Here is an 18,120-nt window from a genome sequence, read left to right as displayed (position 1 = left end):
TATGTACACACATATATATAGTCTCGCAAAATCACTCCTGCAATTGTCCACGTGTCAGAATGGATGTTTAACACAAACCAGAGCTAAAGGGACACTGCTAGGTTTTGGGTTATTTTTCTTATTTCTAACATAAAATAGTGTTTGCATTTTTTTTTTTTTTTCAACTCAATTGCCTGTTTTCCTGCTTATGCTTGAGCAAAACTGCAAAACTGCTGAAAGGAGAAGACATGCCTGTAAGTTTTCCATTTATACTACTCCAAAATACTATCAGTGATGCAGGTAGAAGAACATTTCTGAGTTCTTATTTACACAAGGGCCAGACTATAAGTCTGGTGTATGTCACCACACTAAGAGCACCCCTGAATCAGTGATGCAGATAAATCACTGGCATGTAAGTGCTACACTCACAGCACAGTTCAGATTCACAGCCCCTATGCACACAGACACGTGTTTGAGTCCTACTTTTAAAAGCTTCTTTGCAAATTTTTAACCTGACAGTGTCCCTTAAGAAAAAAATACATATTGGGCTTAAGAAAGGACACCCTCCTAGAGACATTTTCTTTTTATTATTAAAAGCAACATTTTTTTTTAAACCATTCAACAAAATTGAGTACAAATTACCATCAGAGAATAGCATTTGTAAGAGTGAAGCTTTACATGGCTGCTCCATTAACATGGCTTTAGTTATCACAATTTACATTATTTGCACGTTTCCTTAGGTCTTTCATGGCACTTCCATGAAAAGGAAGAAAAGGTTGATACACTGCTGCTATCACCTCACCAGAGGTCACCAAGGGACACGAGGGTGTTTGTTCTCAACACATGTTACAGTCAGGCAATACCACAGCCCTGCCCAGTGGTGCCTTAACCTCAGGGTATCTGTGCCTCAGGCTCACAGCTTGGTTACTCACAATATTGCAATGCATTCAGAGGAACAGGAAAACAAACAAACAGCCAAACAGCCACAGAACAGGCACGGTACATTTTTTTTTTTTTTTCATTATCATTAATCACATTCCTATTTTTCAACACATTGCATAAAACGTATGTTAGAAAGGCTTCCTTTAAAAAATGCTGGCATGAAGATGAAGACTAATGCTTGTAACTAATGACACAGTCAGAGTCCCGATTCAGACGTTATTTAAACATTCACCACTTGGAGGAAATGTGCACAGCTGATAGCACTGACAGATAGTCTGACTGTAACTGAGAAGCAGCACAGGAACTGCCTTCCACGTGCTGGCAGGAGGATTGATGAGGGTAGGGATTGGAATAGCATACTTGTGTTTTATTTAGAAAGCTGTAGTAGTATTTGTCATAAATATTACAAGGCCCATTTCTGAGCAAGTTTACAGAGTAACATTCATGGTAAAACATAACAAACCAACCCCAAAGCCATTTCCATGCAGAGTACAACTCTCTCACAGTCACTGAGTCTCTGTTGGAGCACACCTGCCGTACTGCACACTGGTGCATCCCAAACTCTGGCTGTAGCAGTGGGATCAGGGACAAACACAGGGCAATAATTGGTTTTTGCAATGGCAAGAACTCTGCCACGGACAGAATCTGCAATCTGAGCTACAGCAAAATACAACTGTGGGTGCCACTTTGCAAACCCTCCTGTCTCAGCTGCCGTGGGCCTTCAGGTGGAACACAGAGCTCAACCCAGGGCTGAACATCAGGGGTGCCTGGGAGGCGTCTGCCTCCTGTGAGACCCAAACTGAAGCTCTTCAGGCCTCAAGGGCAGACTCAGTGTGGCTGTCAGCACCTCCCTGAGGCACCCCCGTCAGTCCTGGCAGTGGAAAGCTGGCACAGCAACAAAGGAGGTGCCAGATCTGCAGGGTCTGTGCTGGTACCCAGCAAGTACTTCAGCATGTGGTGGCAGGGACAGCAGCTGTTGGCAGTGTGGTGCTCCACACAGGGTGCCAGCACAGCCCTGCCCTGCACGGCACTGCTGCCAGCAGGGACGGGAAACAGCTGAGGCCAAATTCATCACAGGAACTCCAGAGATTAATTTCGCTTCGGGGGCTATGGCACCGTGCAGCTAATAACATTTCCTTTTGAAAAGGGCACATTCCAAACCTTTCTGTCTGTATGTGCCATCTCATTGGGAGCAAGACATAGAGGAGAAAGGCACTGTGCTAGCCCCATGCAAATTTGTCTTTTCCATTGTCCTGAGCACTTCTCCCTCCTCTGCAGTTCCCTGCTTCGACTGATAACAGACAGATGTTGTTTTGGTGGGAGGAAAAGCAGGTAATTAATTATATTACATTCTGTAATTTTTCTAAAGTGATTGCAAGAGGGCTCAAGAAATAACAGTGTAAGCTGTGTATTATTTCAGCTACAACTGATGTCTTTATCAAGTGCCTGTTACATAAAACCTAAACAGACAGTACCCAACCACCAGAGGACAAGCTACTCTCACAGCATGGCATCCCTCCTGCAAACACAGCCCGTTGTGGGAGCTGCTGTGCTCTGGATCACTGCTGGGAAGGAATTAATGGTGCTTGCATGAAAGGCAATAAACAAGACAGATTAGGGGGTCATTCCTGCAGACATGCAACTTCACTCGAACAGCACTTTTTGTGACAAGGGGACAACTTAGAGAAATAAAACTAAGACTGCACTGAAGTGTATGGAGGAGGATAGTAAAAGGTGAAAATGCCCCATCTTGGGGAATCAGCACATCATTACACTAGGACTGATCAGACCTACTTCTATAATCAGGAACGCTTCAATAGACGAAATTTTTATAAAATTAGGGGTACAGAACTGAGTCATTCTATATATTCTGTATTATAAAAAGCTTACACTTACATAATTTTTAAAATATATCTTCACTGCTAACAGTTTATTTGTAATATAGTATCTGATACAATAAAAATATAGGCTTACTGTCTGGGAGCAATGCAGCACTGTGGCAGGGACCGTCCTGTCTGTGTGGTCTGAGCAGCTGGAAAAGCTGGCTGTTCCCTCCTTCCCTTGGCTTCTCAGCCATTACCTACCTGGAGATGGCAGTGTGTCTGCTTTCCTAGGAGGCTTCTGCAGAGAAGGCTCTGACATGTTCCCCAGCTGACAAATCATCTACTGGGCAAAATCCAACCTTGGTTTAACTTCATTACTTTTTCTGTTTTAGTAATCAAAAAAAAACAACTCCGCAAAGCAATACTCTACTTGGCATTAGCAAGGAAATGGGCCTTGTACAGGGTCTGCTACTGCCTTGTAGGACAAAAATGCAGGCCTGGCATCTGATTCTGAGGCTGATAACAACTCAGTAGCTCCCAATTAAATGTTCAGGGCAATTTGTGGGTGCCAAGGTCTGTATGTGGAAACACAGCTGCATCTTCTGGGCCCTGCTCTTCACTAAGTAAAATAAGTCCATAAAGGGGGCAAGAACTTACTGTCGTGTCCAATGGAAAAATACAAACATTCAAATGATGAACTTAGGAAGTGTGTGCCAAACTACAGCGAAAGGACCACAGCACGTGCCCACAGTGCTTCTGAGATGCACAGTGGAGAATCACCTGGTGCCCCAAACACGCTGGGACTGCAGCAGGTGGCTGGGACCAGAGCAGGTAATCATCTTTCTGTGCCAGCCCTTATGAACCTGCCTGGTCTTTCAGGAACTTACCATCACTGAACAGGATTTGTTCTGTAGTTTGTTATTTATATGTGCAACATGTTTTGCTCCTTTCTGGCTCACCCTGGCATGAAGATCCCCTGGGTTGTGTGTTCAGGAAGAACTCCACCAAACTCAGCGTGGTGGCACCAGTGCATGTGAGAGGAGAAGTGGGATCTCTGCAGAAATGGGGATACTGGTTACACAGGCTGTCTGTTCAATGTCCCAGGTATATTGACTGTTCATTTTTCACAGACTGCCCTGGCAGATGTGACTTTTGTCAAAGCGGATAAACGGCAAGGCATTCATCAAACATTGCGCCGTATGGTAGCATAGACTGAGCTGTCACTGGCAATAGATGGCTGAATAGTTATTGACATGTGCTATCATAGGTAATTAAGCTTGCTAGATTAAAAGCAGGACTTGTGCCTAGCAAACAATGCTCTATATTACTCATTGAACTTCGAGCAGCAGTTCTCTCTTGTCAGGATTTATTAAAATATTCACATGCTTCCAAAATGAAACAAAGGGCCACCGGCGTCTCCCGGGGAGAAGAGGTGGGATCGGTTGCATTCAGTTGCCATTTGGTTGGAGATGTCATACAAAATCCTCACACACTGGACATGGCTCAGTTGTAAAAAGCTTTCACCCAGAAAGGAGATCGTTGTTACACAGGAAGTCTCGGGCTCCTCCAACGCTGGTTCCGAGGTTACATGACGTTCTCAAAGAGCTGTAAGGATCGCATGATGTTGTCATCCTGAAAGCAAGCAAAAGGTATTTCTGTGAAACCAGCAGGGCCAAGCACAATTCATGACTCTGCCTGGCACAGGGGGAGCTCTGCAGCTGCTCCTGCAGGAAACAGCCTTGCTCTGGTAATGCTTTTCCCCCTCCATGAGCTGGGATTGATTCGGTGCCCAGGCCCCGGCTCAGCACAGCAGTTGTCTCTCACTTTTGCTCTGAGTTGGTGTGGAGCAGGCAAGGACAGGCTGTGGTTGTGCTAAACCCTCAGATGCCACTGAACCTGGCTGATGATGCTCCACATGCCCGACTGAAATGGCACATTTTGAACAGATAAGAAAGTTGCCTTGAGGGAGCACTTCATCCCAGAAACACAACCAGCTCCAACCCAAAACACATGCAATCTGTGCAATCTCAGCCTCTCCAAGGTTCCTAGAGCCAAACAAGAAAGTTACAGACACAAGGGAAATCCTGGATTATTTCTCTTGAAATCTTGAAATTGTACTTCAAAGTAATAACCAGAGTAGTGTACAAAAACGTGATGATTTTTTTTTTTTCCCCTCCCAGGAATTCAGTTATTCCAAAAGTTAGAATAGCTGTCTGCCTGTAACATAAAATTAGGTTTCCACATTGAGCAACTTAAGAGCTCGATTGCACTGCATTCCTCAGTCATATTTTGAGGCAGGATTAGCTACCTCACTTCTAACACAGTTTGGTGGATACCAATCACCCTCTCCAAGGCAATGCCAGGGGTTCCCTGCCCACGAGCCAGAGCCTCTGCAGTGGCACAAGTAAACACTGTAGTGCACTAATGTTTGTTATTTCATGAAGATAAAGATTGAATAAATAATTCCTGCCCACCAGGAACCCACACCTGCCAGTGCATCAATCTGCCCAGCTCCGAGGGCAAGGATGGCAACAAAAGGAACCAAACTCAAACTAGAGCAAAGAATTTAACAGTTACAAGTGAAGTAAAGCTGCTTCAGTTCTGAGACCACTAATCATAGACATACCTACAGTCAAATGATGAATGTGAAGAATAATACACTACACAAGTGTTCAGAGTAAAGATGGTGCCAAAAATTAGCCAAACAACCAGGAGGGACCAAGAATGAAGTAACTGAAAAACATTAGTTTTCTATTATGCACCTGCTAACAAGGATTTTGCTGCCTGAAGTCCCTGACTGAGGGGTAATCTGGATATGGCCAGAGCCAGGCTTGACATAGAACCAAAAGCAAGCCAGCCCAGCCCTCCAGAGAGAACATTTTGCCCTTGCTCAGGGACAGAAGAGCTGTCTGGCTGAAAGAATTTTCCAGGGAAAGTAAAATACACAGAAGGGCCGCTATGCAGTTATTTGCACTGATGTAAATGTTACAAAAGGCAGAGATTGCCTTTTAGACCATTATTGCACTGGTCAAGTATTCGAGATATCTCTGAGCAAACATTCACATGCTTAACTGATGTCTAAGACAACAGACATCAGGCCTGTTAATGCAGATGCTTCTTTATGCCAGTGCTAAAAGTACCATTAAACATTTATCACAGCCATCCTAACACAGGGAGTTTGCAAGAGAGAGCTGATTTCCAAAAGAGAAAATAAAATAAAAATCGTCGCTCTGAGGACAGTATTTGCTTTTAACGTTTGACCATGAAAACATCAACTGGCTTTGTAACTCAGTGCTGCAACTGCAAGATTTGGAGACACCTTTGTCTCTGGGCAGTCACAGCAATGTGGTACCTGATGAAGATATTTGGGGTAGAACTCAGAGACAGTATCAGACTTTTCAAATGAAATTAGAAAACAAACAACCAACGAAAAACTCCCCAAAAACCCACCCAACCAACGAAAAAAAAACAAAAAACCTGAGCCAACCAAGCAACCAAAAAACCCCAGCCAAGGCAGTTATGAGCTTTCTCTAGTGTTGCCTACAACTTCTCTAGTGCTTGCTTACAGACTAGAGGCACTCACTGCTTCACTATTCAGTCACAGGCTTCACAAAGCACCACCAAAAACTCAGTCTGGAAGCTATTTTTTTTGCTGGTTTGTGTTTGTTTTTTTCTTTTTTTCCCCACAAAGCAAAAAAAACCCCAGAATCCTGAGCAGCATCTTGTTTCATAGAGAGTTTGTCCAAACAGAAGCAAATGATGTGGCATGAGCTAGACCTTTCCTTGCAGTTATACTTTAGTCCTTACCTCCTGACACGATTCAATAAACTCATCTAGAGTTACAACTCCATCTTTGTTTTTATCCATTTTCTGAAAAATAAAATTTAAAAAAAAATTAGTTTTCATTGGTAACACCGTTGTTGCAGTATAATATCTGAGTTAATGCAACCTGAATAAAGCTGGGCACTTGATAAGCTTAGATCACAGACTCAGTGTCGTTGCTAGATGATACTGGTGACTGCTAAGGACTCTGGGATTTGGACCACTTTGGAGGTTATCTCCAGCTATTTCCTCGACATACACCACAATCTCTGCGCTTATTCCACTGGTTATTTATTCACTGCGTCACCATCCCCCACCCACGTTCCTGCCTGTCATTAGGGCGGTTCGGAGAAGCAGCACAGAAGGGCAGCAACACACGCAGAGGCTTCGGACTTACTGCATGTGGCACATCCCAGTGCAAAGGGTCAGGCTAAGAGACCAGTCAGATATTCCTGGAGCCAGGGAGTCAGCAGACACTGCAGTGTTAGGCTGAATGGTTGCTAGGGTTTATTTTGGAATACATAGAGAGGCACAGACACAACTTTCCCGTATAGTCTATCAGTGCATAGCCCAAGTGTTAAGAAAACCACCAAAAACCAAGGTACCTGGAAAAACACTTCTACATGCTGCCTCGGTGCATCTTCCTTGAGCACTGGATACGTGTACTTCCCCATCATATCATAAATTGCCTTTACGATATCCATCATTTCCTGCCAGCACAAACACAAGAGGGAAATCAGGAGGAACGATGACACCTTTCTGTCTTGCACTGCCCTTTTCTTCACCCCCCTCCTCCTATTACAAAACAGCACACGTGCCATGACATACAAATTCATCCTCTTTAAAGCAATTTCTTCTCCCCCTGCCTTTGCCCTGGCCGTGCTCCCTCTGCTCCTCCAGCCCAGGGCCTGTGCTCACACACAGCAGCTGCTGAGAGCAAGTGGGGTTTTGAGTAGACCAAATGCATTCGAAGCATATTCAGGGTCACCGTGACTCCAAACCAAGACCTCCCACAGTGGGAACAAGCGATACTTGAGAAGAAGATAAAAGCAGGTGACAATGCAGGATTTGGAAGTGGCGCTGGGGGGCTTTCTAGGGCTTCAGGTGACCCACACTGTGCCTTGCAGTGCAGAAAGCAAGCCCTTGTGCCTCAGCCACCAGCTCATTATTGCCAGCACCACCCCCCTCCTCTTTGCAAAGGTTATGAGGCTCACAGCCGTACCTAGGATTTTGCTCCTAGCTAAAGCAATTCATTAAAAGCACTACAAGATAGGAAAATATGTCTAGCAAATCATGCAATAAGATCTCTGTGCACTTTGCTTAGACACAGATAAATGCTCAAGTCCATTCTGATTTGCTTTTAATTAGCTGCATGCAAAATTAATTGTGGTCTGCAATAAAAAAAAGAGTTGCCTCTCTTCTGAAATCAACCACATTTGTCAGGAACAGCCTTACCTCCTTGTTTATATAGCCATCCTTATTTATGTCATACAGATTAAACGTCCATCTTAGCTTTTCATGAACAGTTCCACGTAGCAGAATGGACAATGCCATCACAAAATCCTGGTTTGAGACAGAGAGAGAAGTGTGAATTTTCACAGCATTCTTTTCTAAGTCCTCTTTATATGATGCCAGTCAAAAGATTCATCTTTTTAGGATGGAGCATATGGTTATCAACCTCTTCTGGGTCCCCTTTTTGAAAATGTGACCTCTCTGACTGAACTCAATGGATGAAGCACCTGCTAAGATGTTTGGTTTTTAAGAGCAGTGCCAGATGCTCCAGTGGCCATCCTCCTCCCTGCTGCAAGGAGTCCTCACTCAGGTTGCCACTATCTGGCTAAATACAGCTGGACTCTGCCTATGGAAATAGAAGCTGATGCTTTCTTCCCTCCAGATCCAAGTGCTGGCAAAGTAGGGAGAAAATTCAGCATTTTCTCAATGTCCTCTTTTGAGAGATGGACAGATCCTAAACTCCCCTAACAGAGGGGTTTTGTTCTCTGGCAAAATCTGTCAGACTTGACCAGATGTGATTCCCTGTCACTAATTATTCAGTGTGGGACACAGCATTTTAATTGCAATTTTTTGTTTCCAGTAAAGTTATTGCTTCCAATAACTTTGATTTATTGTTTATACTGCATGGTGGCATGGGCACTGGGAGTAGCATTGCTACAGGGGTTTGTTAGCACAGGCAGAGCCTCATGCTGATGGAGCTGTAGAGTTTCTCATAACTTATTTAACATCCTTGGTCCTTCCCATGTCACCTCCAGGAGCTCTTCACGAGGCAGTGCATCACTGTTTTTAACACCCTGTTCCTTTTTGCCAAGGCTCAGAGCAATTTGAATTTGTTGAACATTATTAAAAAGGGGACAAAATGCTTATGTTTGAGAACCAACAAATAGACGGGTCTGCCAGGTAGGAAAGCTCAGCATTTTCTAGGGTTTTTTTTTAGGTTTTTTTTTTTGTTTTGTTTTGTTTTGTTTTGTTTTGTTTTAATAGCATTTCCCTATTCTCAGTCTGTTTGGGTTTTTGGACACCTTTAACTACTGAGTAGGTGTCATATGCAAAACCTATACTGCAGCCCTTTCTACAGAGACACATGGATACACATGGAAACACTCCCATTTGACATTCAATGAATTAACCCATTTCCATAAACAGAATAACCATATTCCAGGAAGATACAGATATAACTATTCAATCATGTAATGACTGATGCCTCCAGAAGGTACAACTTGCAAGTTATCTGTGCCCCTCATCTCTCTTCATCTGGGACTGTCCTCTCTGCCACCTAAACCTCTGTGCTTTCTCCTTCTGACTCTGACTGTTCTGATCGAGGTGTTTCTTGACTGTGAGGAAACACAACTGCATCTGCATAAAAAAGACTGAACCAGATTTTAGAACATCACCTGACTTCAGACTGAAACCTCTAACCCTTAATTCAACAAGTCCCACTACTTCACAAGGAAGAGCGGACGGAAAAGCTTAAAAACACAAAACTGAGGAAGTGGCGGAGAAGGAAGATGCAAAACAATTACCTCAAACTTCACTGAGCCATTTTGTGCAGTGTCAAATGCATTGAAGAGGTAATGTGCATACATGCTGGCATCTGAAAAAAAACACAAACATGAACGGGTACAGCAGCTCTTTAATGGCTCTAAACAACAGTCACAACCTTATTTTCCTTCTGTATAAAAACCAAACTTGTAGCATTCTGTGAACCAGCAAATGTTAACATGGACTTGCAAAATCCTGACACCGTCCTTAGCCTTGAAATGCAAAAGCTTTTGTTCCAGTAGAAACTATTTGGATTGTGAGGCTGTACCTGAAAGAACGAGCAGGAAAAACCCAACCGTCCCAGAATGTCTCTGGGTCAAATGGAGTATTAGCTCTGGTGGGAAACACAGCAAAAAAACCCAAAGAGCGTCTGCAGCACATGTGCACCCTTCCTCTACCATATTGTTTTGTGTGAGACATGGCAGAGACCCCCAGGGATTGCCCACCTTCAGATGGCTCTTGCTCCAGTAACTTGACTGCTAGAGAGCAATCTCACCTGAGGAACCTTTTCATCCTTTTGAATATTGAACTGCTGGTTTTAGAAAACCTTTTCTACTGACAAGGAGAGGCTCTGTAGCCGTGTGAATGATGGCTGTTGACTAGAAATAACAGCAATGGTGTACAGAAAACAATCCAACTGGTGTACAGCTCTAAGACCTTCAGTGTTCTCTGCTCTGGAGGCAATTTGCACTGCTCTCTGTATTACCAGAGCTTTTCAAGACAGAAGCTACAGGCATTAATGTTCCTTAATTATTTCATTGTTACTCTAGCAGCCACACACTTTTGGTCTCTCCTATTCTTTGTCTCCAGCACACAGCATCAGTCAAACCTGAGTCTCCACACTCAAGTGTGGTATTCAGGTGAAGCCTGGTGCCCTGTGCTGTGCACACAGGTGGAATCACTCAGCATCTCCTTACTTTGACGTTGTTTAAATCCAGGAAAGTGTAACAGTGTGCAGAAAAATCAAATACTTATGTTACTGTCATTCATAAGGATAGAATACACTGGACTTTAGGGAAAAAAAAAAACATTGTGTATTAGATTTTTAAGAGAAGGATTCTAAAATAAAATAGCTCCAGAGTAAAACCACAGCATTATTTATGGGGTAGTCCTACTAAAAGCTCCTATTAAACTAACCTAAACAACGAACTAAAAATATAAAGCTAGAGATCTTATTTCAATCTGGTACAATGTACATTAAGAAATACTTAGTTCCCTAGTATCACTTGGTGACAGATTAACAAAAATTAAAACTGTCAAGGGTAGGAGCCTTGTGTAACAAAAAAATCACAGCCCTGGGATGTCAATTGTTATAATTCAGAGCTACATTACCAGCTTTAGGTTGCACAGGTTTATCTGTAAAGAGAGCCATAAAAGTGAAAGAATCTCTGAAGATTCCAAAATCTCACAACTTACGACACTGAGATTATACAAACAGTTTGGAAACCAAGGGAAAGAAAACAGTGTAAAATACAAAATCCCATCTGCTGTTGAACTGATTTGCTATTAAGCATGGTTGTACTTCTATCATCATTAAATAAGGGAGAATCACATTTCAAGGGAATGGGACACACAGAAAAAGGAAAGGTAAATCTTTGACAACCTCAGTAGAATGGAAAAAAGTTATCTATCTATGAAAAAATGAAGTTTCTGTGCCTGACTGCTTTTTACACCTGAGCTGGGTCACGAAAAGGAGTTGTTTGAGTGACTGATTTTCCTTGGACCTACTTGAACTCAAGTTGGAAAAAAAAAAAAAAACACATCCAGAAATACATTGAGATCATAAATACCTAAATGTTTGCAATCAATCAGTGGACTGGTTGAATTTTATAGCAAAACAAAGCAATCACAACAGGAAATAATCAAATCTATACTGAAATTTAATGCAAACTTTCTATAGGTGTACATCTTTGAGGTCCCAGTCATTGTAAAACACATAAACATAATGTGTTTTTTCTTGAAATTTAGTTTAAAAAACACTTGCTAATGACCTTCTTAAAGTACAGCACATGCATACAAACACTCTTGCAGAAACATCACTAATCATTCCCCAGGGAGTGTATTCTGCAGCTACTTCAGAGTGAAATAAATTTGAAAAGCCTCACAAACCTGATCTTTTACTAAAAAGAGGACTCATTTTTTTTCAGGTCGAAAACAGCACCCATCATTGTTATGGCAATAACATATATTATTTGAGTGATTTAATACAATACTTTAATATTCCCATATATGACATGGCCCTCTCCTAGTAACACAAACCCCAAAAATTATCATTTCAAGTAGCCTGTAGTTCACATATCAACTAAGAACTGCTTTAAGAATTCTAAGGGGGTTTTTATTAATTTTCAGACCAAAATGAGGTCTGGGAGCCTTCTGTGATGGACACCACATGCCCAGCAGTCCAACAGCAGGGAAGCAAAGGCACACCGAGGGGGAGCAATCTTACTTTCTACCAACCAGAAAGTCAGTAAAGAAAAAAAAGCATCAATCCCCAGTTTCTATTTTGGACCTGGGGAATAAAGAGCTGAAAACAAGGGGTAGTTTTAACGGGTTTGTCTGTGTGAAATAACTGTTCAAAGGGCCTAACAACCTTATTACCTCGATGTTTGTGTTTCTGTCTAAAATCCTGCAAAGCTTAAGCTCGGCTCCCACTCCTTGCAGGCTGATGTGCAGCAGTTCTGCAGTCAGGAATGTTAAGGCATGCTTCAATAACCCCGACAGGCACAAAACACTCTGCTTACCTCCGTGAGGAAAAAACTGTGCATAGATCTGTTTGAATGTTTCTTCATTAACAACCCCGCTGGGACATTCCTGTTGGAAAACAAACAAACAAACAAACAAAAAACAAAACCCAAACAAAACGAAAAAAAAGATGAGGAAGAAAAAAAAATCAAGAAAAAACACAGCTCTGTAAAGGTTCATTTGCAAAATTCTATAGGCCCGAAGAGAGCAATTAAACAAATCACTTTGCTGTTCTCACAGTGTTCTGCGTGCACAGGCTGTGCAGCTGGAGAAATTGAAGTAATTCAGCCTGCAATTTCATCTTAAGCATCTCTCAGACTTGGTTCACCATTATTAACATTTCTAACTGCATTTTCAGCAGTGTTTCATCGCTGTTTTATAGGATGACCTAGAAAGGTAGCTCATGCCTTCTGGTATATGAAGCTTTCATCTAATAATTACAAATAATGTTCATGCCAGCTACCACCTTCCTGTCTGATGCTTCCACAGATATGAATTCATTAATCCTCAGCAGCAGACTGTAGCTGGATGCCTGACACCAGCTCCATGGAGGTGAACAGTTCATACCACACCAGTAAGTCCTGACAAACAAGCATTAATAATAACCAAAAAGGTTAGACCATTTTTAACCTGTTTATCTGCTCAATCTCCTGTAAAGTTCTGAGGAGCCAGACTGTGCCCATGCAAATTCTCTAAGCTGGTGACCTGTGGGCTTATTTAATTTGAAGCTCTGGTACTGCAGTGCAAGGCATTTAATTTCCCTTTTGGCTGCTTTAAATGAGGGTAAACCCTCAGGAAGAAGGTGGGCAGTTTTCAGCACTGAAATTCCTGACCAGTCCCGTGGGGCAGGATGTAGGAAGGGAAAAGGGGGTTGATCCCTGGCTGGAAGGTTCACACTGGCGCTGCTACAGCTGAGCAAAACCAAGCCATGATGGTGGTTTGGGGCAGGAGGTGCCCTCTGGGCACAGATGCAGAATCTGGACAGCACCCCTGAAAGATGCAGCTCTTACCCAGCAGGGTGCAGGGCCACAGACAGCTGGAAAACAGCACAAAAACTATTTGGTGAATTTGCTGCCAGCCTTATCCTTACAGCGTCACAGGTTGTGGAATTTCAGATGAGTAACCTTCGGAAGTCGAAGAAAATCCCTTTGAATTAGTGACACAAAAAGCTGGAGGAAGATTCAAGCCTATGACTTATTTATTGATGAGTTGTTTAGATACCTTTTAAGAACAAAAAGGACTTTGACAAGAAATTCTTCTACCACGAAAAGCCTATGAAAGGAAAAAGGCATTTTTTCCAAGCCTCTGATCTGCCAGCATCACCTGCTGCTGATGTGCATTCACCAACCATGGAAAAGGACAGAACAAACAGGAAATCACTTTATCTTGTGCAAGGCATGGAAGGAGAGCAAGGGGGGTACTTCAGGTGACAGTGAGGCAGTTCCTTAATCACAAAGCTGTTTGCTATTGAAATTAGGATGGCTAGGTCTGGGTTCTTTCCTCCAATGCAGAAGTCTTGCTGTTTTCCACCCACTCTTTAGGAGGGAAATCATCAGTGATTTGGGAGATAGCTGAACTAAATAAAAGAGAATTTGTTGCTTGAAAGTCCCTGAAATTCTCTTTTAGTCTATGTCTTTCTGTCCTGACAACTGCTCTTCTACTGGTTATGTTTAAGTGTCCCAATTAAAAGCCAAATCTGAGGTCTTGACCTCACCACGGCCATCCCTTCTCCAGGATCAAAGTTTGTCCCACACCAGAGGTAAAAAGACCAAAAGCCAGTGGCTGCAGGATCAGACCATGTCTTTTCATCCACTGACAAAACTAATAAGACTCTCTAATTCTGTATAGCAAGATTCCTGGTTAGATGAGCATCCTCAAACCATTACAAAACACCTCATAAAACACCCATTGCCTGGTTTCCTTGTCAAAAGAAAAGTGGTTAGTTTTTTATCTGTCTATGCTGCTTCTAATGAAGTAGAAATTATAAAAGGAAGAATAATTCAATAGAAGCTAACAACTGCCATAAGAGATTCTCCTAAATGTTTCCTAAATGTTCATTTTTCTGAGGTTTGTAATTTGACATGCACTAAACAAATAATCTGTTATTTATTTATGTTATCTTTTAATCATAGATCAGACCAGGTACCCTATCCACAGCCATTCTTGGGTAGAAATGTTCTCCTTGGTCACTGAAGTGCTGTTGCTTCAAGGCCACACAGGGCAGAGTATTTCACAAAATTGTCATTTTTTTTTAAAAACTAGACTAGCACAGCCCTTACCCATCCTTTCCAGCATAGTGATGCTACTGGCCCCACACACCAAGAGATACTTTTTTCTCTTCTCTTGGTAGTATAGTATTATATTCACTAAGAACCGTAACTTCACATGCTAAAGAGAGTTTGTAAATGAGGGGCTCCATCTGGAAGCCAAATGAAAATTTGCATCACAGCTTCAGGAGTGCTGGGGAAAGGCAGCGCTGACGTTGATGGGCCCATTTAGCTCTCTGTGACTGGATTGCTTTCAGACACACGTGCTAGTACCAATTCATTTGCACCTAATTGATCACAATTTTTGGTTTTTTAAGAGCCAAATAATGCTCAAGAGGCCTCATTAGTGCTACAGTACTACTTAATTCTGCTGACTGGAAAGAAATCTCTCTTGTGAAATGAAGCAGGTAAACTTAGCATCAGTTTAAATTCACTGAAGTTAATAAAGGTTCACTCATTCAATAACAAATTCTTGTCAGTAAGAAAAAGCATAGTATTCCTAAGGCTTTCCTTTGATAGCAGTGCTTTAGGTTAACACCTCTCATTTCTGTAACCTACAAATTCTTTTAAAATGTCAGTGAACAGTTTTTTGTACTGTTGTCAAGCACAGAACCAACTGCTTGTTTTCAGAGAGCTGACTACCAATCCCTGGCAGCATGAGCTGTGCCTCTGAACCTTCCCTCTCATGCTGCTTCTAAACCACTGAGCAGCAAAGGAGCTGAATCCACATAAAAACCAACCAAACCAACCAACAAAACCAACCAAACCAACCAACAAAACCAACCAAACCAACCAACAAAACCAGAAGGAAAAGAAGATAGGAGTTGCACTTGCTGTTCTTTCTTCTGCTGGAATCAGAAATTACCTTCATCAGTTGCTTTCGGGGTGTGCAGTGCAGAGATGCAGAGACCAGAGGGGACCAAAGAGTCACCTGCCTGTCAGACCCTTCTCGGGTCCCTTGGCCAGAACATGAGGACGAGCACTCAGGGGTCACATTTTGCTGAACTGGAGGTACTCAGTGAGCTGGACACAGACAAATCCACAATCCAGATTGGTATCCCTAAGCATTTGCACATCCCTCATGTTTTGTTGCTCTATGTTCTCCCTGTTTGGAGATGTTCTGGGGATTGTTAAAGTATCAGAACATTTCTTCCTTGCTCGTACTGCTTGCTTTAGTCTCCAAAAACCTGATTTGTTACAGACAATCACATCACCTGCTACACTTCATTACAGGTTTGCTGAAATGCTCACACTAAAGCAAGGTAAGGATGTCTCCAGCTGCCCCTCAGTTATTTGGGCTGTCTGTTTCCTGATTTAGTATTAGAAAATGATCCCCTGCAGCTAACAAGCATTTCCCCTAACAGCACAGCTCCCCTCTAAACTGAGCAAAATGTCCCATAGAAACACCAGGCCTTTTAAATCCATGTACTCAATTCCAAAAAGTGCAAGTCATTAGAAACATGATCTGAATGGAAGGTACTGAATTACCAAGCTCAGACCTCTGCATTATTGTTGGTCACTTCATTCATGACCAGTTTATCAATTTTAATCATAAAAATAGTTTCTCACTCTCCTCCCTGCAATTCCATAACTGTTCCCCAAACTTTACTACTCTGGGGGTAGAAACCCTTTTAATTCCAGCCCATGCCTTTCCATGGCCATTTTGTTCCTGTGCCAGCACTGCTGTTTAGCTCAAACAATTCTTTCTCCTGACAGATTTGTAGACAGGAGGTATTGCATTTTCTTTTGTTCAGTTGTACAAAGGCAAGATCCACCAGAGGCTCTGCTGGTTTCGCTGCCCGTTCCTTTGCTTTTGCAGAACCCCAGCCAAAGAAATCCCACCAAACATCTCATGTTAATCTGGCTCCAGTCAGACAGCAGCCAACTCCATGGTGCAAAAGAGACTATTCACATAATGCAGAACAGCTTAGAGGCAACTTCTAAGAAAAACATGAAATATTGGTCCTGGAACCAAGAGGTGTTGGAGGGTGGCAGCCTTTCACATCTGGAAGAGCAAGCTGAAGGTAAAGGGAAAGGGGACATTTGGCCAGGCACCAAGGACACAGGTTAGCCTGCTCTGCTTTCTGGAGTAGCAAAAGGAGCCAAATTTCATGGAACCTTCCATCAATCTGGAGCACAAACACCAGACTGGACCAGTGACACACTAGAGAAGGACTGAGAAAGTTTGAAGGGAGGAGGGGAACAGATTTTGCTGACAAAGAAAGAACAGGAATAAAAGTGCTGAGATTTAGGACCCTGGTCAGCGAGGGCTCTCATTCTGTGGCCACCCCAGGCTGTGCTGAGCTGCCTTTGGTGGAACACCCTCCCTGTTCCTGCACACCAAATCCTCTGCATCCGGGCTGAGCAGGACCCTGATCCCTCTGTGCCCAACACGAGTGCCTGTAAACGTCTCAGTGATTATTCAGGTGATTAAACAGGACCTGTGCAATCACTGGGAACAAGCAGTAAGTACAAGCTGGAGAGAGGAAAATGACTGTATTCCCACAAGGATTTTGAATCTCCAGATGGCACTGTAACATCATCCCAAAGAGCAGACGGTTTGGTACGGCAGCAAATTGCACAGTAACAGCTGAGCCAGTCTGCCTCCTGTGCAAAATTACTCACCCCACTGAAACCGTGATTTACAGAGAGCATTGCAGAGATCTTAGACAAAACTGAGTTTAATATCCAACTACAGGCAGTAATGTCATATCACACTGTGTGCTAACCTATCAAGCTCTGTCTCAAAAAACATATGATTTCTTGCTGTCTGCTGAAAGCATGAAGAGGTTTCAGAGCATCAGTTTTCAGTTAGAAAACTTCACACATGAAATGTCCTCCTAAATGCAGCAGAGGTTGCACAAATAGAGAAATACACCAAACAAACATACAGAAAGCTCAGCTGCACCTTGGCCTGCTTAGGTGAGCCGTGGAAATAAAGGATGAAACCACCAGACTCCTTGAGCAAACTTCAAGAATCTGTCAAAATGAAAGGCCCTTCTCAAAGTCCAGCAGGTTTCCCTCAGAACTGCCTATATTTAATGTAGCTCAGCTTTCTTTGGACAGGTTTATACCCAGTAGAGTTGACTTTCCCAGACATTTCAGCATTTCACTGTGATGGTCGCTGAAATGCCGGACCTGTCCTTCAAGACCACTTAAAAAACACTCCATGTTCACTGAGCTAGCTCAGTTCTGACCTGTTAATCATCATTCAAACATCAGCTGACACAAACCACCTGGGTGACTGAACCCAGACCCTCAGGCAGACATGTAATGAGCACTCATTCTTCAAGGTCCATAAAACATCTGCTCCACGTGGCCTCAACATTCCCCATCCATTTCTGCTCATTATGACAACGCCCTGAGAGGCAGCAGCAGATGACCCAGAAGCTGAGGCTCATGAGCTGCAGATTCCCTGCCATTCTGTCCTTATTCCCTACTTATGCAGGACCTTAAAGTCCTAAAGTACTCTGCTAACATCCTGCTACAAA

General features: G+C 42.8%; 1 protein-coding gene across 9 annotated transcripts in view; it reads right to left on the bottom strand.

Annotated features, from left to right (window-relative positions):
- Nucleotides 1–547: 547 nt before the first annotated feature.
- The window catches only part of LOC114066114 (Kv channel-interacting protein 1), a 242,411-nt gene continuing 224,838 nt past the window's right edge, over nt 548–18,120 (bottom strand). For all 9 annotated transcript variants that reach the window (XM_027900532.1, XM_027900531.1, XM_027900529.1 and 6 more), the window contains 6 exons: nt 12,362–12,431; nt 9,602–9,672; nt 8,022–8,129; nt 7,172–7,276; nt 6,552–6,614; nt 548–4,376 (listed from right to left, as the gene is read on the bottom strand). In XM_027900532.1, coding sequence (XP_027756333.1) covers nt 4,329–4,376; nt 6,552–6,614; nt 7,172–7,276; nt 8,022–8,129; nt 9,602–9,672; nt 12,362–12,431 — 465 coding nt within the window. In that variant the 3' untranslated portion in view covers nt 548–4,328. The remainder of the gene's footprint in view (nt 4,377–6,551; nt 6,615–7,171; nt 7,277–8,021; nt 8,130–9,601; nt 9,673–12,361; nt 12,432–18,120) is intronic.

This window comes from Empidonax traillii, unplaced genomic scaffold (genome assembly GCF_003031625.1).
Source record: "Empidonax traillii isolate 1590-97213 ecotype Southwest subspecies unplaced genomic scaffold, ASM303162v1 scaffold735:size313519, whole genome shotgun sequence".
Classification (NCBI taxonomy): Eukaryota; Metazoa; Chordata; class Aves; order Passeriformes; family Tyrannidae; genus Empidonax; species Empidonax traillii.
The sequence above is the reverse complement of the archived record's forward strand: the minus strand, read 5'-3'. Positions and strand labels throughout refer to the sequence as shown.